The sequence below is a fragment of the Populus euphratica genome, unplaced genomic scaffold, assembly GCF_000495115.2.
Source record: "Populus euphratica unplaced genomic scaffold, PopEup_1.0 scaffold86.1, whole genome shotgun sequence".
NCBI lineage: Eukaryota > Viridiplantae > Streptophyta > Magnoliopsida > Malpighiales > Salicaceae > Populus > Populus euphratica.
Genome location: NW_011499880.1, coordinates 791,863 through 817,230, shown reverse-complemented (window position 1 = coordinate 817,230; position 25,368 = coordinate 791,863). Strand labels below are relative to the sequence as shown.

The 25,368-nt window shown below is 34.9% G+C and overlaps 2 protein-coding genes across 5 annotated transcripts; both read left to right on the top strand.

Annotated features, from left to right (window-relative positions):
* The first annotated feature begins 3,996 nt into the window (after window positions 1-3,996).
* On the top strand, window positions 3,997-13,447 carry LOC105129210 (Protein kinase superfamily protein). The gene is made up of 8 exons (XM_011031183.1): window positions 3,997-5,159; window positions 7,584-7,868; window positions 8,045-8,362; window positions 9,211-9,438; window positions 10,781-10,881; window positions 11,409-11,523; window positions 12,200-12,676; window positions 12,885-13,447. Exons 1-8 carry the CDS (start codon window positions 4,746-4,748, stop codon window positions 13,089-13,091), a joined length of 2,145 nt encoding a protein of 714 aa, XP_011029485.1. The 5' UTR covers window positions 3,997-4,745; the 3' UTR covers window positions 13,092-13,447.
* A 2,206-nt stretch (window positions 13,448-15,653) lies between these two features.
* Window positions 15,654-23,512, top strand: SPA4 (SPA1-related 4). Of its 4 annotated transcripts, none has more exons than XM_011031180.1 (9): window positions 15,654-15,806; window positions 16,835-16,880; window positions 17,260-18,343; window positions 18,538-18,695; window positions 18,886-19,861; window positions 19,942-20,088; window positions 20,221-20,532; window positions 22,010-22,069; window positions 23,046-23,512. In XM_011031180.1, the coding sequence occupies exons 3-9, from the start codon at window positions 17,468-17,470 to the stop codon at window positions 23,232-23,234; spliced, it is 2,718 nt and encodes a 905-aa protein (XP_011029482.1). In that variant the 5' UTR covers window positions 15,654-15,806; window positions 16,835-16,880; window positions 17,260-17,467; the 3' UTR covers window positions 23,235-23,512. The 4 variants fall into 4 exon arrangements, with proteins under 4 accessions (XP_011029482.1, XP_011029481.1, XP_011029484.1 ...); XM_011031179.1 differs by lacking the exon at window positions 15,654-15,806 and adding an exon at window positions 15,813-15,922; XM_011031181.1 differs by lacking the exons at window positions 15,654-15,806; window positions 16,835-16,880 and adding an exon at window positions 16,919-16,991.
* The last annotated feature ends 1,856 nt before the right edge of the window (window positions 23,513-25,368 follow it).

Genomic DNA, 25,368 nt, shown 5'->3' with positions numbered 1-25,368 from the left:
TAAAAAAATTATTAATATATATTTTAACAGGAGGAACTTCTTGCTTCAGAAATAATTTTTAAAAAATAAAAAAAATGAGGAACTTCGTGCTGATTCTCTACTCTGGATGGATAATGGAACTCCACAATTCCTGATAGTTTTAATGGAAGTCCGAAGAAGATATTTGTAGGAATTTAACTGTTCTTGATAATTAATTATTGCATGGGTTGGGAAAAGTCACCTAACATTCATTAGATGCTTGTATAAAAATAACGAGGAGATTCTTTTTATATATACATCTGCGGGGATTTTTTTATTAATATAAATATTTAAGTTAATTTGTATGTATTTTAATTAATTTTATAAATTTTAAAATTAATAATTATACAAGGCTTTAATAAATTTGAGATTTATAAAACTTATATAACGGAGAAGGATATATTCACCCCCCAATTGTCATGGAATTCTTAACTAAGTCCTCGAACAAAAACAATTTGCAATTAGGTCTCAATCTATCAAACATTATCCAATCAAGTCCCAGCAGAGAAAATGATGCCAAAACCAGTATAGTTTGAATCAAACAGGTCCTTGCTTTCTATAACTAAAAAGCAATTTTAAAGAAAGTCAACAAAGTAATATCCCGTAGATGAAGAGCTCAATTGAAACTTTACTTGTTTGATATTCTATAAAGAATCGGATAACATTTGGGGTGGGGGTAAATATTCCCTTTGCTGAGCACTTTTTTAAATATTTTTAACTTGAAAAAAATATTAAATTAATATTTTTTTAAATATTTTTAAATAATATTTACATATTAATTTTAAAAATTAAAAAATATAAATATATTATTTAAATATATTTTAACAATAAATAATTTAAAAAAACATCTTTCTACAGTTACAAACACGCACCTGCGAGTGAAGAGCCCGGTGATTATGCAGTGGGGGGGCAAGCCTGATGGCCGCCATTTTCTGATAGAAACAGGAGTCCAACCTTCTAACTACCAATTTATCGATCTAGTTGACTTGTTATCACTAACAATCCAGCTGCGAGCAATGTAGATACATTCTAGTTTATGTCACAGATTCTAGCCGGAGACTCGATCATTGACCTGTTATATACTTCAGGTCAGATTAGGTTTTTCAATGTAAAAAACCACCCAAGGGTAATTAGTATATTTTTTAATAAAAAATAATTATTAATTCAAAATATAATATATATTCAATAATATCTTTTAAAATATTAATACAGTAATATATTATATGATATATATCATTTTAAATATTAAGATGATGATATATTGGATTAGTCAAAGTTAAACTATTAAATCTGTAATTTATGTTATGAGACCATGATAATTCTATATAAAATAAATAAAATTAATTATGAAAATTAATTCTTAATCAATCAAATATTGAAAGATAATAATAACAAAATATTAAATAAAAAAAGATAAAAAAACTAGTCGAGTCAGCCTATCAACCTCGTAGCGCAGGGCATGAGATCGAGATAATCATATAAAAATAATTTACAATGACCATTTTTCAACAAAATTAATGCTGAATGATGAAATAAAAAAATTAATTAAAAAAACAAAAAAAAACAACTCAAGTCACATGTGACTAAACTATTAAACCAACGACCCAGGCCACAAGAGAAGAATAATTTCATAAAAAGAAAATAAAAACACTATGAATTTTAATTTCTAACATATTCAATGTTAATGGTTGAAATCAATAATAAAAAAAACTAAATATATGATATTAAAATAACCTCATAAAAAACAAGTAGAAAAATGCAAAACTCAATTATCAAACAACCTAATATTAATAAAATTTTAAAAAAAAAACTAAAAAAAATATTGAGTTGTTGGAGGGTAAAATTAAAAAAAGAATCCATTAAAAAAAACTTAAAAAATAAATTAAGTTAACCTGAGACAACTTGTTAAATTCAGATTTAAATCATAAGATTAGAATAATATCATAGAAAGCAAATGAAAAAAAAAAGTATGAAGCCTAGTTAAAAAAAAAGCCAACCTCGGTCAATTTGCTAAATTCACCATTGGGTTGTGAGATCGATAAAATTTTATAAAAAATAATCAAAATAAATTATGAAACTTAATTTTTAATTAATTTAATATTGAAGGATATAATAAAAAAATATAATTAGAAAAATAATCCCTAAAAGAGATCGAAATTGATATATTAAAACGGAGACTTTAAATAAGAATAAATTTATAGAAAGTAAATCAATTATAAAACCTCCAACATACATAGTTAAAAATTGAAATTAAAAAAAAATAAATTGAAATCAATATATAACACAACAAAAAAAATTGAAAAAAAAATAAAACAAGTAAGTAGTGTTTTATTCATGGCATGCTTAGGAAAATTGTAACTCTTAGCTATGATTGTATGTCTTGGAAAATCATAGATTATAACTTGCAAAAATAACCTGTGGAAAGAAGTGTGATAATAACTTAAGGATCAAAATCAAAACTAAATTAGTGATCGCTAAACCGGCGCTTAATTAGCTAAATCTTGAGTGTTTTAATAAATTAATGTCAAAAGGCATCTCCAAATCACAGCGTCGAGCCATTTTCTCATCGGCGCGGGGCTGGCTGGTTAAAACCCGCCGCACGCATTGATGACTCATTGAAGTCAAAAAAAATCTCAAAACACCCGAAGAAAAACGTCAACCACAGGGACCCACTTAATAAAATCGATAGATGATCATGATGGGTGTACCATTAAAATCAGCATTACCAAAAAAAATAAAATCATTCAATACCCACATGATTATTCAATTGCTGAGATTAATATAATAGAAAAGGGTAATTAACTAATTATTTTGAGTGGGGCCATCAAATTGGTGCACAAAGTTTGTACGTGTGAGAATGAATTGGATGGCCATTCCCACACCTAACAGCATTTATTAACGAGTACATCTTGTAGGCCTTGTTTGTTACCAGGCCGGTGGGGATTTAAAAAAAAACATATTTTTTTTATAATTTATTTTTAATATAAAAAAACATAAAACATTTAATTATAAATAAAAAAATAAAATTTTTAATTTTTTTCCATAATTTTATATTGAGATTTCCGGTGTGATTGAGTGGGAGGCGTCACAACTTTACTTTTAGAGTGTAATTCTTTTAAAACATAAATTACACCTCTTTAAAGTAAAAATATATATTTTTTATTGAAAAAACCACATATCGTCCACCCAAACAAACATTTAAGGATATTGAAGTGTAATCACTTTTCAATATATTTTTATTTAAAAATATATTATAAAAATATTTTTTATTTTTTAAAAATTATTTTTAATACCAACACATCTAAATAAAATAACAATATTAAAAGAATATTTATTTTAAGTAGAAAATAGTTTTTTTAAAATATTTATTTTAAGTAGAAAATAGTTTTTTTTTTTAATTTTTTTTTATTAAATATATTTTTAAAATATAAAAATAAATAGACACTTAATAACCTACAACTAAGATGCTATCACATTGATTGATTGTGCAATACCATGTACACTTAATAAATTTTAATTCTTCTTCTCTTGTTATTAAATTCATTTCTTTTTTGTTATTTTATGCAATCATGTATGGATCTGGAATATTGATTGCAATAATATTTAATGAAATAAGACATATAAATGAGTTTATTTTTCATATAAATCTTAAAAGATTAAAAATAATTCGTCCAAACACTCGTTAAAAGGAAAAAAAATATTTGATACTGTTAGAAAAAAATGGAAATATCTTTTTAAAAAGGGAAATAAGGAAAACAGCTTTCCACAGAAACAGAGCGCGTGGCAAAAGCAGAAGACACAAAAACGAGAATGTCTTTACGCATCGGGGTCTTCACTCCAGTCCTCAGTCTTGTCTTCTCAAAAAGCCTGTCTGTTCTTACGCGCCGTGACATTAATTAAATTTACAATAATAATAATAATAATAATAATTTTCACATTTATTTATTTTATTACACATTTATTTTCGTTTTCAATTTATTTTTTCTCATCTTCTCTACACTTACTCCACTCTCCCCCTCTCAGTCAATTCTCGGTGCCTCAGATCTCTCTCTCTCTCTCTCTCGGGTTTTCAATTCTCATCTCACAATTGTGTTTATTCCTATTTTTCTTTCCATTTTCGAGGTGCATGCTTTATTTTGAAGTGTTTCCAGTTCTTTACGTATTTCAGATTTTTTATACGAAATTTGGGTTCTTAGGGTTTGCTTTGTAGTGAAACTGTGAGTTTGTTTAGGGTTTTGAATCACCTGGCTTGAGAGCTGAAAAGACCAGGCATGGCATTTTCAAGTTATTTAGTTTTTCGGTTGTGATTCTTAATTTCTTGTTGGAGTGAAGGTGGTGGTGGTTGTTGGTTTTTACATTTTTCGGTAAAACTTTTAGTTTGGTTGGTGGAGAAAGTCTGTTTCATTTCTTCTTCGTCTTCTTTTTTTGGACTAGTAGTCGGTGGATTTGATAAGAAAATGGAAGTTTCATTGCAAAAGAGCAGTCATTGAGGCAGAGTTAAGATATTGTGTAAAGTTGTAAAGGTTCTATCTTGACCAGTTATTGCTTATGTTCATTTTGGGGTGGATGTTACGTTATTTATTCTAAATGCTTATTTTCTGGGCAAGTATTATTTAATTGTATGAAAATGCGAATGGAAGAAGAGGATAGAAGTGTAAAGATGAGGATTTTGAAGGGTAATTATTGATTCTAAAGGAGGAGGGCGTTTCTGGAGGTGGTTTAGGTGCATGATGGGTTGCATTTGCTGTAAACCCTCTGCAATTGAGGATAGCAAAGAGAGTCCAAGGGAGAGGCTCTCAAGTAAGGCGTCGTCTGACTTGAGGGTATCAAGGGCCACCTCTTCAAGGAGGGAGGAAGCATATAGAGCGAAAGATCGATGTGATGGTAATGATGGTAGGACAATGTTGATTGATAAGCAAGTGAATGGATCTCTTAGAGTGCATGGGGGCGAGCACGTTGAGAGGAAGAGGGACAAGTCAGAGTATGCTGTTGTTCACCACCCAGGGATGGGCAGCATACCGAAAGCAACCGAAGGGGAGCAGGTTGCAGCAGGGTGGCCTTCCTGGCTAGCTGCTGTAGCTGGAGAAGCAATCAAAGGTTGGTTGCCACGGCGTGCAGATTCATTTGAGAAGCTAGATAAGGTATGCCCTTTTCTTCATTCTGTTTGCGTTGTTAAATCTCGTTTTTTTTCCCCATTCAAATACATGTCTTTCAATTACTGAGGATCAATTTTTTTAAACTAACTTTATCAAAGAAATCCCCGAGTCCAATTCTGAGCTGTATTTTTGTAAGCGCAGCTTCATTACAAACAAGATCCAGTTTATGATTTTCAAAATTTAGCAATTCAAACTGAATGGTTGAAGGACATCCTTTATGACACTTCGATTGGGGATAGTGTAATGAATAATTTGACAGTTGCTAATTAGAACGAGAACCTGTTTGTGCTTCTACATTTTTTTAGCATTTTTCATGTTTGCTTGCATTGGATATATCGTGTTGTCAAATTTTATAGCTTTAGCATGAAATCAGTTAGAAAATCCATGGCACTATTCCTTTTTTTTTTTGGGTATTAGGTGACATTACCCTGAGATTTTTCCGTGTCTTTGCTTGTTATTTATATTTATAAATAAACTAGGTGGTGAAAAATGCATGAAGACTCGTTAATAACATGCATAAAAGTTCTACAGTGCTCATTTTAACACACTTACTCATGCGGTTAATGATGATTCTTTGAACTTGATAACTTCTTAATAAATGTTAGTTAGAAGTTCAGTTTAGTTGGATCTAGGAGGCCTGTGAACTGTTGAGTTTTGTGAGGCTTGAGACAATATGAATATGAAAGAGTTAAAATCCAAAATTATAAAGGAAAGAAGCATAAAATTAAAAAATAGCATGAAACCCAAAAATAACTAGAGAAATCACAAAAACTGCCAAAACCAGGGCCTCAGCAAAAATTTTGATATCTACAGGTTCGAAGATATAGTGATGCAATGGCTACTATATGGGAAATGGCATCCAAAGACTCCTTAAAAAAATTTAAGCGCGATCCAACAATCGAATCAAAAGTTTTGGCCTTTTTGAGTTGTTATTTTGATCTGACGCTACCAAGCCTCCTCTGGGGTTTACACCTGTTCCACTGATCCATGAATGCATTTGTCAAGCCATCAGCATAATTTGTCTTGGGCATATCCTCATTTAATTGTGGTAGACTTACACCTGACTACTCATAGTCACCTGTTATTGCATGCCCTACTGCAGCTCCAAGATGGCAAGATTAGCTAGTCAATCAACACGTATTTTCCTTGGGAAAAGTTTCGGCCAATACAAACATCTTGTTGTGTATTAATATACTGTCTCAACTCAAACGATCCACCAAAATGACATTTTCCTATGCGTCATAGTTAGAGTTGCTGCCATTATAGCAGAATTCACCTTGAATTCTAACCTGCAAAGCCCCAAGTTCCATGCATGCACACACACCCCAAACAACAACGAGTTGCCACAACTCCATTTACAAGGGAGAACAAAAACTCAGATTTGCTGCAAAACCAAATCGGTAGTGACCTTCGCTAGCTGTCTCATATTAGTCCACCATGATGATTTCAATTATGAGTGAGAGCTTAAGTCATGTCATATAAAAAAGCATGATCCAGACTAGACATTAGAAAGTTGACATTCGTAGTTATAGGATTGCCTGCAGCAACTTGCTTTGACAATAGGGATTAGTGATGCTTAAAGGTTTGAATGATTTTCTTTCAGCTAGAATTTTTTTTATATGGCTAGATTGTGATATCAGAAAAGTGGAATTATCCTTCTTTGAGTCCAAGAGTGTTGAGAAATTGTAAGAGGTGATTCTGAGAATTTAAAAGCTATTGAGTATTGGGGAGTATTCGAGAAGTGACATTCATTCATAGAGATGTGCCATTGTTTTCACTATACTTAGTGGAATACTCATGATAATGTTGAGTTAATTATCCTTCCAAATAAGCACAATGAATATTAAGTGGGTCCAGTTTTGATAAGCTGCCAATCAATTAGCTTTAGTGTGCTGAGGCTTTCATATTGACGGACAGCATATAACTTGTAGTTGAAAATGCTTTGTTAATTTTACAGCATAATTTAAGAAGTGGATGCATGTTAACAGCTTAAATATCTGGGGTTTCCCACTCTGCACTTCTGGTATTCTGTTTTGGTTAATTTGGCAGAACTTGTTCAAACATCTAGTCTTGATGGATGAAGCATTTTGCATGAATCCGCTTGTCTAAATGTTTAAATTTGTATCCTGCCCCCTCTACCTTCTTACTCTTTAAGGTAGGGCAAGGGGCCAGGTTTGCTGTTGTGCATTTCTCGTTTGGATACCATGTACTTCTATTTGCATGTTTTCTTCTATAATTCTGTCTTGGTGACAACAGCAGATCACTCTATCCAGTTCTTACAGCTTACAAGTGCTTGTAGAATGGTTCTTCCCCTCCCTTTTCTTTTTATCTGCTGGTGTCCTCTTTGGACTGAGATTACCTGCTCGCTGGTGTTGGTTCCCTTATCTGATGATTTCTATGTTAATGCAGATTGGCCAGGGAACCTACAGTAATGTTTATAGGGCCCGTGACCTTGATCAAAAGAAGATTGTTGCTTTGAAGAAAGTAAGATTTGATAACCTGGAACCTGAGAGCGTTCGCTTCATGGCCAGGGAAATTCACATTTTGCGTAGGCTTGACCATCCTAATGTAATAAAGTTGGAAGGTCTAGTTACATCAAGGATGTCTTGCAGCTTGTACCTTGTGTTTGAATACATGGAGCATGATTTGGCTGGGCTAGCTGCACACCCTGGTCTGAAGTTCACAGAAGCCCAGGTAATTATGGCAATTTTGTTCTAACAGATTCTTATTTAATGCATGTTTGTGTTTTTCCATGATACATGTGCAAGTTTTACGTACTTCTTATTGTTTAAGATCATACATGTGTGTAAATTGTCAATCATACATGACCATGCTTTGGATGTTATGTTCTAATATGTCTATGCTGGCAGGTGAAATGTTACATGCAACAACTTTTACGAGGACTTGATCACTGTCACAGCCGTGGTGTTCTACACCGTGATATAAAGGGTTCCAACCTATTAATTGACAACAATGGTATCTTAAAAATTGCAGACTTTGGTCTAGCGAGTTTTTATAATCCTGCTCATGTTCAGCCACTGACAAGTCGTGTTGTGACTCTTTGGTATCGTCCTCCTGAGCTTCTACTTGGAGCTACCTACTACGGGACGGCTGTTGATTTGTGGAGTACAGGTTGCATACTTGCTGAATTGTATGCAGGCAAGCCTATTATGCCTGGGAGAACTGAGGTACCTTTCCTTTTCCATTCCTGAGAGAAAATTTTCTTTCAGGTTTTCCTCCAAACAGATTGTTTCTCTTAAATGTGATAAAATGCTGCAATGCAGATTGCTTTTCATGGGCCATGATTCTGAGTACAATTTTGAACTAATTATTTGCCAGAAACAAATTTTCATCCCATGATTATTGTCAAGTGGATATTACTTTGAAGATTGCTGAATTACATCCTGTCTGCAAAAAAATCCACTAAATGGATCATCAACATCTTCTCCAACCTACACAGAACTTCCTAATTCTCGTCATCATTTATAAACTCAATCACATGCATTGCAAGCCGTTGGGCAATGCAAGAAACAAGGTCTTGCACTTTTCATTACTAAAACACATAACACAAACATGAGTTGATAATACCTTATGAGTTCTTAGCTCTGACAAGTTATGGGTATTGGTCGTAGGGAAACATTGTCTTAATGAATGCTTTAACCTCGGAAAGTATCTTTTCTCTATAAATTTGTTTAAAGGAAACAATGAGGGGATTATTCAATAGGAGTAAGAATAGAGTTTTATTGATTAGCCTTGTTTCAATATATTAAAATTTTATTTTAAAGAGACCACAAAAAAAAGAGGCATAACATTGCAGATTTGTTGGAATTCCTTTTTATCCTTATGCAAAGATCGTATAACAAGAAAAAGAAAAAAGGATTTAACAAAAAGAAAAGAAAACTTTGAAAGAGCGAATAATTATCTTGAGATGCTGTATCCTTGTTCTGCTATCTTATTGTCTATGTAAGTTTTATAAACGACATTAGTGTAGCTGCATAAAATATTGATGATCAATTTGTGTGCCACTGCCTTGTAGGTGGAGCAGCTGCATAAAATTTTCAAGCTGTGTGGCTCACCTTCGGAAGATTATTGGAGAAAATCAAAGTTGCCTCATGCGACTATCTTTAAGCCTCAGCAGCCTTATAGACGCTGTGTTGCAGATACATTTAAGGAATTCCCTCCTCCGGCGTTAGCTCTTATGGAGACCCTGCTCTCCATTGATCCTGCAGATCGTGGGTCTGCAGCTTCTGCACTGAGGAGTGAGGTATCAAGCATCCATGAACTATATTTCCCAAACTTTCCTTTTTTCTTTGGGGGATTAGTGTGTGTTTTTTGGATGAGGGGAGAAGGGTTGAGATGAAGGTTGATGTTATCATGTAAAGTGACTCAATTTGTTTGCAAATGCTTCTCCATATGCAACTTTATGGTCTAGATGATATTTGTTTTTTATTCTGTAATGTATTGGCTTCAGTTAGAAGATCTATATTGATGCACATGATAGTACATGCGCTCCAAATCTTTTTATCTAATATTCCTTACATTTGTAATTTAACCGTTCTAATCTGTCTAGGATTTCTGTTATTGTTATCGCTGAAATATATTTGGAGACTGAAGTCTGTTTTATTTCCAATTCATGTGATTCTATGTTGTTGGATGAAGTTAAATCATGTTAAACATGCAAGTTCACTTGGTGCCATCAGTAAAGACACTATAGTACTTGACGATTCTAAGAACTCTAAAGTTACATCATATATTTCCAGATTGTGCTAATCATTGTACTGACCCTCAACCAATCAACTCTACCAATCTTTTGCACAAAATCCTTTGATGCCCTGCTCACTGTACCTGGAGGTCACTTCTTTGTTTCTTCCTTGAAGCATCCAAGGCCATTTTTCTCAATAGTGACTGTGTTTCTGTTGCATGACAGTTTGTTGTTGCAATCCTGCAACTGTACTGAGTTGAGTTTTCTTCAATGATCTGTCACTGGATGATGAGTTGCTTTCAGGATTTTAATTCCTGCCCCTTGTTCTCATTCTAAGATTCCCACAGTACAGTTTGACTCCTATGCACTTTCTATATTTGGTGTATCACATTTAGTTTGTAAAATTTCGTCAACCATGAACGAAGTTGAATTTTAGTTGTTGCTTGATGAGTTTTTTCGTTTCTGTGATCAATTAATAGAGAATCATCCTTCATTTCCCTATCTTCCTTCTATATAACTGGTGGGTTCCGCATCAATAACCTGGTCAGTTGAAAAAATAATGGCATCATATACAAGAGTGCGCATGTTCTTCTTTTCATGTTTTCTTTTCACAATGCTATTTGTCAACCTTTTTGATGTAGCTCGGTTAACAGATCTTATTTTCTTGAGTGTCTTACTTGACATTACAGATTTTTAGCAGCATAGCTAATTTCTTTGTAATCTTCACACAATTTTGGGATAGCAAGTCTTTATTGTACTTTTTTTTTGAAAAATAAACAAGCACGCAAGTTAAGTATGATCTTTATGGCTGTCTAAGGTTGCACTAACATTTATAGTTCTATTTTACGTTTTTCTCGCTTCTTTTTGCTTGTTAGTATTTGATTTGTGTAGTTTTGTTTTACAGTTCTTTATAACCAAGCCGCTTCCATGTGATCCTTCAAGCTTTCCCAAGTATCCTCCTAGCAAAGAATTCGATGCAAAAATGCGAGATGAAGAAGCTAGAAGGTAAACATTGTAAAAGAACATAATTTGTTTTACAGTTCTACCATTAATTGCTCATTAATCTTTAGTTGTAAGGATGCTGGAAAAGGCCCAGAAAAAGGCTTTAAAAGACTTCCTTTTTGGCCATGTTAGCTATATCATGGCAGTGTTGGAAATATACAAGTTGCGTGCCCTTAACTGTCTAGAAGGCCTTAAGAACTGAAGCTCCTGCATCAGATGATTGCAATGTTTATTAATGTAATTTGATGTTGCTATCTATCACTGGTGCTGGTTCTAGAGCTTTACCAGTTTGAAGAGCGACCAACCCAGTGCTTTATTAAGTAATCCCCTTGTTCTAGTAGTAGCAGTAGGAATGGAGCTGTTATAGCAACAGAAACTACATTGGCCACCACGCCCTGGCTCATATTGCTTATTGTGGGTTTCTTTTTGATCCACCAATCTGTCCGTTACCCTTCTATCATTGATGAAATCTTTGACTTGTAAGTGTGGTGTAATTTACTAACAATCTCATTTTATTTTCATGTTAACAGACAAGGAGCAGCAGGAAGCAAGGGCCAGAAATCTGACATGGAAAGAAGAGGACGGCGGGAATCTCGTGCTGTCCCGGCACCTGATGCCAATGCTGAGCTAGTTTTATCAATGCAGGTGATTTCTATAAGACGCCTGTTTCTCTCTCAAGACACATATTTGCATGTGTATATATATTTGATTGGGGAAGGATTGTGATTAGGAGGTTGTTAGTAGGCATGCTGGTCCACATGGTGAACCTTTGAGGATAGCGAAGTGGTGGAAAGATTGGTCAGAAGAGGGAAGGTTTATTTTTTTTATATAAAAAAGTTAACTCTGTTATAATCCTACAAAAAGCTAGCAAACAAGTCAGGCATAACACTAAGTCTTAAAACACTTCTTACTGCACTCTTCTCAGAACAATGAAGTATAAAGTAATGTGCCATCTCTCTGTTCTGATCACATGGAAATTGATATTCTTCACCTCGAATAACAGCTTTGTACAAAAGGCACTTTTTGAGACATGACATCTTTTATTGATTCTCCCTTTTGTTCCCTCTCCCTCTCTCCTCTTCCTCATGCCATGAAAGTAGCATTTCATACTTCCTTTTACCGAACAACTTTTGACTTCTCTCCTTTTGAGTTGCTCCAGACTCATTTAAGCATTATCACCTAATAACTGATTGTTTCTTGTTGCTCCATTTTCATGAATGATCTCTTTTCACTGTTGATTCCCTTTTTTTTTGGTACTCCATTTAATTTAATTTGACTTTGCTTTTGAAATTTATATTAATGGATTGCCCTCTAACTACAGAAAAGACATGGTCAGTCAAATTCCAAGAGCCGGAGTGAGAAGTTTAATCCCCATCCAGAAGAAGTTGCTTCTGGCTTTCCAATCGATCCACCGAGACCATCTCAAGCTGCAGAATCAAACATGGATCCTCAGGGGCATCAGCATAAGAGAGCTTCCCATTCTGGGCCATTGTCTCACCGTGCTGCATGGGCCAAGGCCAGCAGGAACCCTGATGATGCTCCTAAGATTTCCACTGGGGCTGACTTGTCAACAATGTCAAGCTTAGTGGCAGCACGGAGGAGTTTATTGTCTGAAGATCGCAATGAAAGGTCTGGCCCAGCACTACCAGAAGTTCCAAAACTAATGGCAAGGTTTCCAGGATCCTTCAAAGAAACCTCAGAATCCTTCACCCAACAGGATCCGAGGCATCCGTCGCAGGGTGCAGCAGGTTTCCATCAAAAGGAAGATGGAAGAAATAGCAGTAAAGATCCAGTCCTTGTAAGTTTTCAAAACACTTTTCAGTTTTCTTTATTTTCCTTTTTTGTGGATGTTTTGCTAGAAGTTTCCTTCTGAATGCTTGGGGACTGATACCGATTTTCTAACTACCTTGCTGCTTCCTTTTGGTCTGTGTCTTGTCATGCATGTTGTTTATGACTTTTTTTTTTTTGTGGTTCCTGATTCGTGATTCATGTTAATTTGAATCCAGCTTGGCTATGGGTCAAAGGGTCATAAAATTCACTATTCCGGTCCATTGATAGTTCCATCAGGGAACATGGATCAGATGCTGAATGATCATGATCGCCAGATCCAAGAAGCTGTTAGACGAGCACGTCTTGACAAGGAAAAGGTTAGAAAAGTCCAGGCTGAAAGCAACCAAATATCAACCAATTCATTATTTGTTTCAGGTCAATGAGGTAAGCCCCAAATGAGAAAGTATTGCTGGGAAGATCATTACAGAGTAGCTTGACTGGTGCTTTCCATCTGTGAAATATGAGTTAATAACCGTGGCTGGGGTTTGGTTTTTGTATATGTTCTTAGAAAGATAGCTAGCGGCCATTTTAGCTATATAAGATTATAGCTTACTGATAAATCTCTCCCCTCTCTGCAATTGATCTTGTGTATTTACTTTCCACTATTACTGCAATTTCTAAATTATTGGCCATTCTTGTAGAGCATCTGTATCAGCCATAAGATGTAGAGTATCTGGATGATGTGCAATTGTTCTACGGTGTTCAAGAGAGAATTGTTGCATCCAACATTCTCAAGGTTTTATTATAAATCCTTTGTCCTTGCGAAAGGGTCGCTTCTCATCTATCACAGGCGTAGAAATGATATTCTCCCTGTTCCGAAGTTCTTCACAGCTGACCACACGGCCACCGACTCTCTCCTGCGAAGTATCCCATGGTCGATGACGCACTCATATTGGCCTTGGAAATGTCCGAGTTCTAAAGGGTAACAACTTGAAATTTCAACGCCGACCCTCCTTCAAGAAGCTGCTGAATACATTATTGTACTTTCAAAACAAGATGGTGACGCTATAAGTTGCATCTAAAAGTCTGGTGATGGATGGCAGTAATGAACAAGGTTCTTGAAGCTCAGTTCCTAGTCTGCAAAATGAGAACGCTCCTCGAACTGCTACTATTCTTAACAAGCTCCTTTCTCCAATTTAAATCTGCAGTTGAGTTCACATGCATTTAACAGTTTCTGTTCTTCACAGTTGTTACTTTTTGGCACTGAAGATCTACAATCTGGTTCCCTTTCCTTAACTAGAAACACCACATGTTTCACTGGTAGAGTCCTGTACCACTCCCAAGTTTCCCACAAGATACCCAAACTCCTCAAAGCTACTGCCTTTCTCGTCCTCTTTCACTTCTTAATTCACCTCGTTCAATTCTCACCCTGGTCATGGTCTTGTCTCCTTTCTCATGCTTTTCTTGGTATTGAAGGCATAATTATCAAACCTGGCTTGGCAGGTAGATCTAGTGATCAGATAATCAAACTTGGATTGGATTTGTTTTTGAACTGCGTGTAGACTTGACTCTGTCTAACGAGGTGGCTTGACGTGACGGGTTAATTCATTACTCGGATAACCTGAATAAAACCCAACCCAAGCAAGACTTAATTAATGATTTTTTTAATAATTTTTTTTAAAAGATATTATTTAAGTGTTTTTTAAACGATGTTATTTCATTAATAATAATAATAAATTTGAGTTGAACAATGGTTTTTGACCTGTTTTAATTTGCGATCCGGTCTTTTATCATGTTATGGGTGGTACTGATTCTTGTAACTATGATTGTAGATGCTTCTTTTCGAAAGGAAAAGGGCATCTTGTTTTCTTGACTTGAACAACACCAATGTTGGAAACCCCAGCAACAAAGTTTTAGACGTTTAATTCGATGATTTCAAATTAAATCAAGGATTCAATATGATATTAATGACAATCATGTTGGTGTTGACATGAACCCGTTCTCACTTTTGTCGGCCAGGGAAGCCGTGTAGAGGTGTGGCGTCAAGACAAAGAGCAGACTTAGCAAGACTGAGTGGTCTTCCCAAGAGTTGAAGCTCAACAATGGAGAAAACTACACTGTATGGATAGACTACATGGGTTATGACTTGAGTATAACCCGTGCTCCTTCGCCCATAGTGAAGCCTCGGAAGCCACTGATTAATGTTCCCCCTGATCTTTCTGAAGTATTTCTTGATGAAATGCAAGAAGGTTTCTGCGTATCTACTGGGAACCTTATCAAAAATCACAAAATCTTGAGTTGGACCTTTAGTAACCCAAAGCTGATTTGATTTTCATGGTGGCCATCGTCTTCCAAGAGTTCACATTCAATGGTTTACGTTCTTCACACAATATATTAATGTGCTCTTTATCTGGTATGGTGGACCAGTGGTCCACACAGACTGCTCAAGTATCTCCTTCGTTTTCACAAACAAATACAAAACTATGGATGCATAGTTGAATGTATGACCAGTGTCTGTTAAACAAAAGTGGGATAAAAATCTAGTGATGTAATAAGATTAAAAAACCATAAAGGGTTTTTAATCATATTTTATGCACACACCAAACCACTTGATAATATCATCGTACAAGAGGATTGTTTTTTAATGTTTTTTGCAAATAACTTGTCATTAGGTGCTTATCAAAGTAGATTTGGTTAAACACAACTCATTGCTATCATTTGAGAGGAACAGTTGATGCCATACCAAATGGATTTTAACAAAATACATATCCAAATGGGCTTGAAGGTACGAGAATGAGCAGCGAGAGGAAAACCTCTGACTATCCCGCGTTTCTTCTCTTGCCATTTCTACGTGTTTATACCTCAAGTTTTATTTGCTGATTTATTTTGTTTCTGTGCTTCTTTCGTGATTTTGTTACCAATAATTTATGCATAAATTCATGACATGGTGTCCCAAAAATGAATGTGCGAGTGAGGGGATTCTATAAATACGAGAACTCATACACGAAAGCAAATAGAAGAGTCCAAACCCCATGGAACAAGGCGTGGCCATTTTAAGAACATGGAAAATCAACCAGGCCACGTATTATTGTTGCCACCTTACCACTCACTGCTTAAATTACCTGACCCCACCATTCTTCTTGTTACCTTGTATCAGATTAACCCCTCCACTTCATCTTTTCCTTCCTTGTCAATTCTGATGCTTTCTTTTGCCAACTTCAACTGTAGAGATCACAGAGAGAGAGACGGACAGAGTCAAACCCTCATTCTTAAGGTTTATTTATCATTATATCGGCTTTGCTTCTTTGTTTGTGTTTTCATTACTACAGTAATCAATAGTTTATTTGCTTCTTTTCTATCATTCGATGAGTGTTTCTTGATGATTATGTTGGATTGCTATTTGTTAGTGCCAACAATCGGATTCTCTTTTGATTAAAGAATTACTATTTTTTCTTTAACAAGAACCCCCGATTAACTATTCTTAATTGTTTCTTACGTGCTGTTCTAACAAGAACCGCATCATTAGATTAGTTTAATGTTTCACATGCTTAATGTTATTATATTAATCTTTAGTTTCCCGAAAGCCAAGATCATTTTTTTCATCAAGAACTTTTCTTTTTCTTTTTAGTTTTCAAATTCGCCATTTCTTTTTGGCTTCTGTGTAAAGAAAAAAACATGATTGAGGCTATGGTGCTGCCACGTAACTCAAATGGAATAAAGCGGGAAGATAAGGAGGAGGAAGAGCCGAAGAGTCAGGACTGTTTCAGCTGCCTGTGATAATAGTTGTGATTATTTTTTAAAATATATTTTATTTGAAAATATATTAAAATAATATTTTTTTTATTTTTTAAATTATTTTTATTATAAATATATTAAAATAATTTAAAAATATTAATTTAAAATAAAAGGTAAAAAAAAATTAAAATTTTTAAAAATACTTCTAAGACATGAAAATAAATAAAATATAAAAAGTGAAGAGAGCATGAGAGAAAAAGAGAGAAGCGTGTGTTTTTTTGCCTTCATGTTCGCTTTTTTATTTTGTTGAAACATGGTGTCGTTATTTTGCGGAGCGGTTTTGTTTGTTTTTATTTTTGTAGTTGTGGGGAAAAAATGAAGGACTTTATGAGGTAGTCGTTTTTAGTGTAGTAACTAAAAGTCTTCTTGTGTTGTGTGGTTCTCTTTTCAGGTTGGTCTAGCAGGATCTGAAAGATCCATTCTTGGTGCTACAACAGGTACTTATCCGCGCACTCCCTTCTAAAAGGGTGTATATAATATTTTTGTGGGCGGGCTTTTGTTGGTTCTTATGCATGTGTTGCTTTTTTCCCCCCTCATGAAACCTTTAGGTGCTGTGTTTGAAATTCTATATTGAAAAGGGTGTCAAAATTTTTATCTTTTTCTGGATATTGTAGTACTTGTCTCTGATTTTTTGTGGTGCTGGTGCTTGTATTGTTGTTGTGTTGAAAAGTTCATGTGTGAGGACATGGTTATGTAATTCTGTTGGATGAAAAAGGGGAAAAAAATGTGTGTTGTATAATAGATGTTTTGCTTCTTCTTCTTTTTTCCCTACTTTTGAAGATTTTCTTCTTCTTTTTCATTGGTTTACTGATGTAGGTGGTTGCAGTTTGTCTCATGAGAAGTTTGCTTGCTAAGACTTGAGAAAGAGTTCATCTTATTTGCTTCAGTGACCACTGCCAAGCAAGGGTTGGTTGATCAGAAACTGGGTTCTTTTAGCTTTTCTTTGAAATGAGGTATTGCTGAAGATGGTAATGGTGGGAGTTAGAGGGTGTGGTAGAAGCAGGCGAATTCCTCCATTTCTTGGATGTGCTTGTTCTGGCTTGCATGCAACCCTATGGGGGTAGCCATGGAGGGCTCATCTGAGTCTGCTTGGCAGAAGTCTGATAGTCATAGGGAATTTAATACTTCAGTGGTTTCAAACAGGAACCTGAGATCTGCATCTCACAATTCTGGGTTTAGAAAGGAGAGGACTGATAGGGTTGTTCTGGCGCGTCAAAACCTTAAAAACCAGGCTGGTACTTTATCTGGGGTTTGTGAGGATGAAGCTGCAGTTGACCCTTTTTTGCAAACCATAGAATGGAACGATGTTAGCTTGAGGCACTGGTTGGACAAACCACAACGGTCTGTTAATGAATTTGAATGTTTGCACATATTTAGGCAAGTAGTCGAAGTTGTAAATGTGGCACATTCACAAGGAATTGTTGTTCACAATGTCCGGCCTTCTTGCTTTGTTATGTCATCATTTAACCAGGTCTCCTTCATTGAGTCCGCGTCTTGCTCAGATTCAGGGTCTGATTCTTTGGATGATGGATTGAACAGCGAAACTATGGAGGTTAAAAATTCTTCTTCTTCTTTGCCCCATGACATGTGCCAGCAAAGAAGTGGGTTACAAAGTGAAGATTTTCTACCTGCATCTACTCCAACAGATACTTTATCGGAAGCCAGTTGCATGCAGTCGAGCTTGGTTTATGCAGCAGATGTACCCTTAGTGGAAGAAACAGGAGAACATAAAGTCCATGATATGAGGAATGTTGAACATGAAGAAGAAAGGAAACAACCATTTCCAATGAAGCAAATATTGCTTATGGAGTCCTGTTGGTATGCCAGTCCTGAAGAGGATGCTGGTTCACCAAGCTCTTGCGCTTCAGACATCTACCGATTGGGAGTTCTTCTTTTCGAGGTTTGTTATGATAATGCTGCATTTATGAATCAAAATCAGGGTGGAATAAAAAGTCATTTCCTGTATCTGTTTTGCACTTTTGACTTCTATTTCAAGCATGAAGTTCTTCATCATCTAAATGGCCTGTAATGATGTGTTAGAGCTTCTGCTGTTTGCTGTCTACATTGATGTGATATAGTTCTACTTGTGAACAGTTGTTCTGCCCATTCACTTCGAGTGAAGACAAAAGCAGAACTATGTCTAGTCTCAGACATCGAGTTCTTCCTCCTCAACTGCTGCTCAAGTGGCCAAAAGAAGCTTCATTTTGCTTATGGTTACTGCACCCTGAGCCAAGTAGTCGGCCAAAAATAGGGTGACTATTAATTTCTGCACCTTTGTTTTCTTTTTTCACTTCATGGTGGGGGGGGATTTTTCAAACCCTTCGAACCAGCACCTCGTTTGCTTATGGTTATTAAAGTGTGAGCCAAGTACCTTGTTTACATTTCATTCGATTTATGTTCAATCAAATTTTTGTGGTCTTATGCTTTTGTATTATGTAACAGTGAGTTGCTACAAAGCGAGTTTCTTAATGAACCAATAAACAATTTGGAAGAGCTTGAAGCAGCAACACAGCTTAGAGAGAGAATAGAGGAGCAGGAATTGTTGCTGGAATTCCTTTTACTAATACAACAAAGAAAACAGGATGCAGCTGATAAGTTGCAAGATACTATTTCTCTTCTATGTTCTGATATTGAAGAAGTTACAAAGCATCAAGTGTTTCTTAAGAAAAAGGGAGACACGTGTAAAGAAAGAGGAGAGGGTGATCATTTAACATCAAATATCCCTGCATTGAATGTTGTTGACATTGATGATTCTTCTAGCTTGGGTTCCAGAAAACGATTTTGCTCAGGCCTTGAGATTCACAACGTAGAGAAATGTGATGATAATCTAGATGAAAGTCAGAACTCAGATACATTTGTAGAATCACAGGAAAGTCCTCTTTTTAGAAGTTCACGATTAATGAAGAACTTTAAGAAATTAGAGTCCGCATATTTTTTGACAAGAAGCAGACCAGTAAGGCCACCAGGGAAACCATCATTTGCTAGAAATTTACCAGTAATTAGTGATGGGAGAATCTCTATTGTTGCTACTGAACGAAGCTCAATAAATAGCATAGCACCAAAGCATCAGTTTACTGAGGGTAGACGAAGTGGATGGATAAGTCCATTCCTTGAGGGTTTGTGCAAGTATCTATCTTTTAGCAAGTTAAAAGTGAAGGCTGACCTGAAGCAAGGGGATTTGTTGAACTCTTCGAACCTAGTCTGCTCTATTAGTTTTGATCGTGATGGAGAATTTTTTGCTGCAGCTGGTGTAAATAAAAAGATAAAAGTATTTGAATGTGATACAATTATAAATGAAGCTCGTGATATCCATTATCCTGTTGTTGAAATGGTCTGTAGGTCAAAGCTAAGCAGCATATGTTGGAACAGCTACATTAAAAGCCAACTTGCTTCAAGTAACTTTGAAGGTGTGGTGCAGGTAATGGCTCAAACCTTATATTTTATTAGCCTTTTGTTTTCATATCATTCAATCGTAAATCAGTTGCTCAACATGTTCAGGTATGGGATGTTACAAGAAGTCAAGTAGTGACAGAAATGAGAGAGCATGAGAGGCGTGTGTGGTCTGTTGACTTTTCATCAGCAGATCCCACAATGCTGGCTAGTGGGGGTGATGATGGTTCTGTAAAGCTATGGAGTATCAATCAGGCAATGTTACTTTTGCATTTGGTGGATGTCAGCTTTGAAAATAAACGTACTAGTGTTGTATGATTTCTTAGTGTGTAAATTTAACCCTGGATAACTGATAAGTTGTTCGTCTGACTCGGGTTGCTAATGCAGGGAGTAAGTATCGGTTCCATCAAAACAAAAGCCAATATCTGCTCTGTTCAGTTTCCCTTGGATTCTAGTTGTTCTATTGCTTTTGGATCAGCAGATCACAGAATTTATTACTATGATCTCCGCAACTCCAAAGTTCCTCTCTGTACATTGATTGGACACAATAAAACTGTGAGTTATGTGAAGTTTGTAGATATGACCAATCTTGTTTCGGCATCAACGGACAACACGCTGAAGCTCTGGGATTTGTCAATGGGCACATCTAGGGTTATTGATAGCACCATTCAATCCTTCACAGGCCACATGAATGCAAAGGTATGACCAATATTTTATGACCTTTCTGTAATGACTACTGGATTAAAATGATTCTGAGTAGTTGTCATTTTCCTGGTCTGTCACAGTTGGGATTAATTTAAACTTGAACTAGAATCAGGTGCAGCCCATACAAACTCATCCGTTTGCTTGTAGTTTTTAATTTTCATTGGGCTATAGGATACTCGGACTTCAATTGTAATTATCAATTATCGCGTGTTAACATAGGGCAGCCACTCTATGCAGAATGTAATTAGTGTTTCAGAATCGTAATATAAGCATTGCTGAAGATGCAATCAATATCACTTGCAAATATATATATATATATATATATATTGTGTTGGTTTACAGCGAAAGCATAATTCAAATATTGTTGTGAGTCTACATGTGCCCTCCATCATGTCATGAGGTTGCTTTAATTTTGAGCTACGCTGCCGATGACATGAAAGCTAAACAATTGATAAGCTCACTCCCCATTTTAATGTCAACGCTGACTTTACTATAGGATGGTCATTCCAAGTCATGAAATCACTGGTACTATATGCTCCTTCCCATGCATTGGCTGCTAGTCATCATCTTCCATTTAACAAATGTAAGGCATTTAATAGGACAAGATGGGTAATTGAATCAGATTGTTTATGTGGTTGGCAATAATGTTCTTCGGAGTCAAGTTGTGAAGAGGGGGCTGGGAAATGGTATGTTAACTTTTGTACTATATTGATAAAAAATTATTAAGGACTTGCAAAAAAGAAAACATTATGGAGTTGCCAGACATGGAGTTCTGTGCCTTCAAAACTGATTTTCATTCAAAACATGTTTCACTTGGATGAAAAGTTGGCTTGTGATTTCCTTATAAAGTAGATGTTTGGGAGAATGCACATAACCATCCGAAGGGTTTAATAAAAACTGCACAATTAATCTTCTTGTAAGCTAGTTATATTGTTGGGAGAACTAAGGCTGCTATGTATTGCATGTGGGGGTTACTGGCAGTGCATGAGGTGAATCAAATTCATTCTAGCAATTAATATAATGCTCTATCTTAATGGGTTTTTTTTTTTTTTTTTTGTGGTTGTGTGTTGAACTACTGAAATTTGTTGAATTCCATCACTTACACCAAAAGCTTCTGAGATAGTCTCGCGGATATGAATTTGAATACAAAGTTCTAGAATAGTCTGTGTTTTACCTTTCATATTGTGTTCATGTTGAAATCAGCGATTGGTTGCTCAAAATAGTTATGACTGGTCATCATCTTAAAAGTTAGAAAATGCCTACTAAAAAAAATGAAATAATGAAGGAAACATTCAAGGACCCTTTTTTCTGGCTTAGGTACTTCACCATGCACGTATACGCTAGAAGATTCACTGATAAGTTGCTTCAATTTCTTAGTTTATTGTATGTTTGTTGTACTTGTTACAATGATAGATGATTTTTTTTTTTGGTGGGCATGCTTGGCACTTGTGTCTGTGTGCTCATCTTGTAGAACTTCGTGGGTTTGTCTGTAGCAGATGGTTACATTGCAACTGGCTCGGAAACAAATGAGGTACTTCATATATCTTCTCACTTCTCTAGTATTTAGAGGTTCCTCGCTTTTCCACAATGGATAAAATTGGGGTTTCGTTTTAGTTGCAAAACAATCTTAACTTTATCCCCTTGCTTTTACTATGACGGCATAACCAATCCACTTGTGGTCTTTCTCTTCTTGTTTGACAAGCCTGGTTACTTGAGCTGCATTAGAACATAGTACCTCTTAAAGAAAACAATTTCATCTTCAAATGTTTAGTTACTTTTTCGATGGTTGGGTGAAGCTTTTCAGGCATCTAACTAGGTTCTCTTAATAGATTGGTAGGCTTGAAAAAGTTATGGGCTGAAAACAAAAAAGAATTACCTTAATGGACACAAAAACACAACCAGCATCCGGAATATGAAACAATTGCATAAACCAACAGCCTCGTCTTACAGCAGTACAAGCAACTCTCTCTCCTTTTCTTACCTTTAGCTTCCTTTGGACTGTTTTCTACATTTTCCTTTGGCTATCATTTTGTTGGAATTCCAACTGCTGTTAGATATTATAGGCCTTGTGCTCTCTCTCCACCTCTAAAGACTACAGCATCTGTTTCTTCTTCAGTTCAGTTTTGTGAACTTTAATGTTTAGGAAGCAAGATATATGACTGATTTTGTTGGACTCTTTGTGTTGAGAAGTAAAGGAAATAAAAGAAAAGGAGGAAACATGAATAATTAATTTGTTGTCAGACATCACAATAGCCATTCTTTTCACTCACATCATGATATTGTACTAGCATTTAAGCTGCTTTCTTTTCTGTTTCTTGTTCTTTTTCTTTGTTTTTTTTTTTTTTTTTTGGTGATTCTGGTTAGCGCGTTTATTTTATTTATTACCTAATTTTGAACACGTATCAAAACTCAAGCAACTATGCTCGTGGAGTGATTTTTTACTGTGCAAGTTATGGTACCATGCAATTGTCATTCATCAAGTAGATCTAATGTTTTTTATGGAATAGGTTTTTGTCTATCACAAAGCTTTCCCCATGCCGGTGTTGTCCTTTAAGTTTAACAACACAGACCCGCTTTCTGGCCATGAAATGGATGATACTGCACAATTTATTTCTTCTGTCTGTTGGCGTGGCCAGTCATCTACGTTGGTTGCTGCAAATTCTACTGGGAATATCAAAATTTTGGAGATGGTTTAAATTGGTTTATGCACCAGTTTTAGCTTCAAGGAGATGGTTGCGAGGGAAAAGTGGAACGAGCACAGTGATCTTCAACAACAGGTTAATGGGCAGCCCGTATAGGAAGAACTGGTGGTTTTTTAGCGAAAACAATTTTTGGCATTAGTTCATAGCAGAATCAGACAACATTAAGAGAGATATTTGTCTTCTATATTATCCCATGCTTATAGTTGATCATTTTTATTTATTTTTAATAATGAGAATGGATGAAAACATGTCATCCTTCACCGTTGACTTAATGGGGGCAATCGACTAGCTCCAGGCGTAGATGCTTCCTCCTGTCACCTTTCGTCGCAGTTGCGATCCCCACAGGGAAAAGTTTGTGGCATCATCTCCAACAGGTTTATCAAGGTACTTCCAAATTAAAGAAAAGTTATAGAATGCCAGTAAAATGATGCAGATATTATAATTATTACCTGATAGGTTTTATAATTGCGTCCGAAGATGCTTTTAGCCCCAAATCCCTCATTTTTATTCTAGGAGACACGAACTCTGAAGAGGCAATGCATGGAATGCATGCAGCTACACATTGGTAGAATCAAAGGCAAATTATCTATGCTGATATTATAGAATTCACAAAAACCTTACCTGTCACGACGACCCATAATCAGTTCAAAAGCAAGTTATCTATGCCTATATTATATTATATTGTGCTAATGAATCATCACGCCACTCTACTTCCACAGGGAAACCAATAATAACATTTTGAACAAAAAGTAGAACCAATAAATAGCATTGCCAAACAAGTTAGCGAAAGAAAACTCCACTCCACTGCTAAGAATAAACTTCAACACCCAATATGCACATTGCTTTGTTTGTTTCAATAGGAAAAGGGATCTCCCCCATTAATACAAGGCACTGAGCTTACTCCCAACGTGACAACATGAAAGTTCAGGTTTGTTCCATTACACTTAGTGGTTGCAAACTTGGCTGCATCTCTTGTTTTTTCTACCACCTCCATGTTTGGTTCACAACCATTTTGGTTAATTTGATGCTAACCGAAGCTGGTTTGATCAATTTTCTCTAGTTAATAACTTAGATTCTTGTCTTGCTATGTGCCACGGGTTAGATCATTTTTTTCTAACATTTGAAAAGAATTATAAAGATGTTTGGGGAAAAAAGGAGGTGACATATTGAATGATATATATTTTTTTAAAAAGAATATTGAGATATTAATATATTAACTCAACTCGAGTTAAATATAATTAATATGTGAAATCCCCAAAGGAGGTGACATATTGAATGATATATATATTTTAAAAAAAATATTGAGATATTAATATATTAACTCGACTCAAGTTAAATATAATTAATATGTGAAACCCCCTATCCTAGATGTAGTATCCTAGATGTAGTGATAACCTTATAGAATCTATAATAAAACAAAATTGAAAATTTATTTTTAATCAACCAAATATTAAAGACCGAAAACATTCAATTAAAGAAAACAATTCAAAAAAAGCTATATTTAAGCAAAAACCAAAATATTATGAAGTGAGTATAACATGTTTATATTTAAACAATTCATTTAACTTAATTTAAACTAAAATTTCTTCTAAAAAAATTTAAACAATTCATTTAACTTAATTTAAACCAAAATTTCTTCTAAATTTAACAAACAACAAATAAAAATACTTGAGATAACCCGAGTTATTTTTAAAATTAGTAAAAAATCTTACAAAAAACGAATAAGAAAAATAATAGAGCTCAATTTCTAATTAAATTAAATGTTGAAGAATAAAATTAAAAAAAACTTTAAAAAATGAAATAAATAAATAAATAAACTCATATAAATCTTCTAAACATAAATTAATTCTTTAAACTCGTAACTCATTAAATCATAAATTTGAACTCAATTAAAAAAACATAATTTAATATTAAAGAATAAAATAAAAAATTAATTTAAAAATTTTACCAAAATAAAAAACAAAAAACAAAAAACAAAGGATAAAATCATAAAAAAATTAATTTTAAAAGTAATCTTAGATAAAAAAATATATAAACCAAATCTCTTGATTGATTAATAATATAAAATTGAAAACAAATTTTAATTCTATTACTTAATTAAAAAAATACTATTACTTAATAATAATAA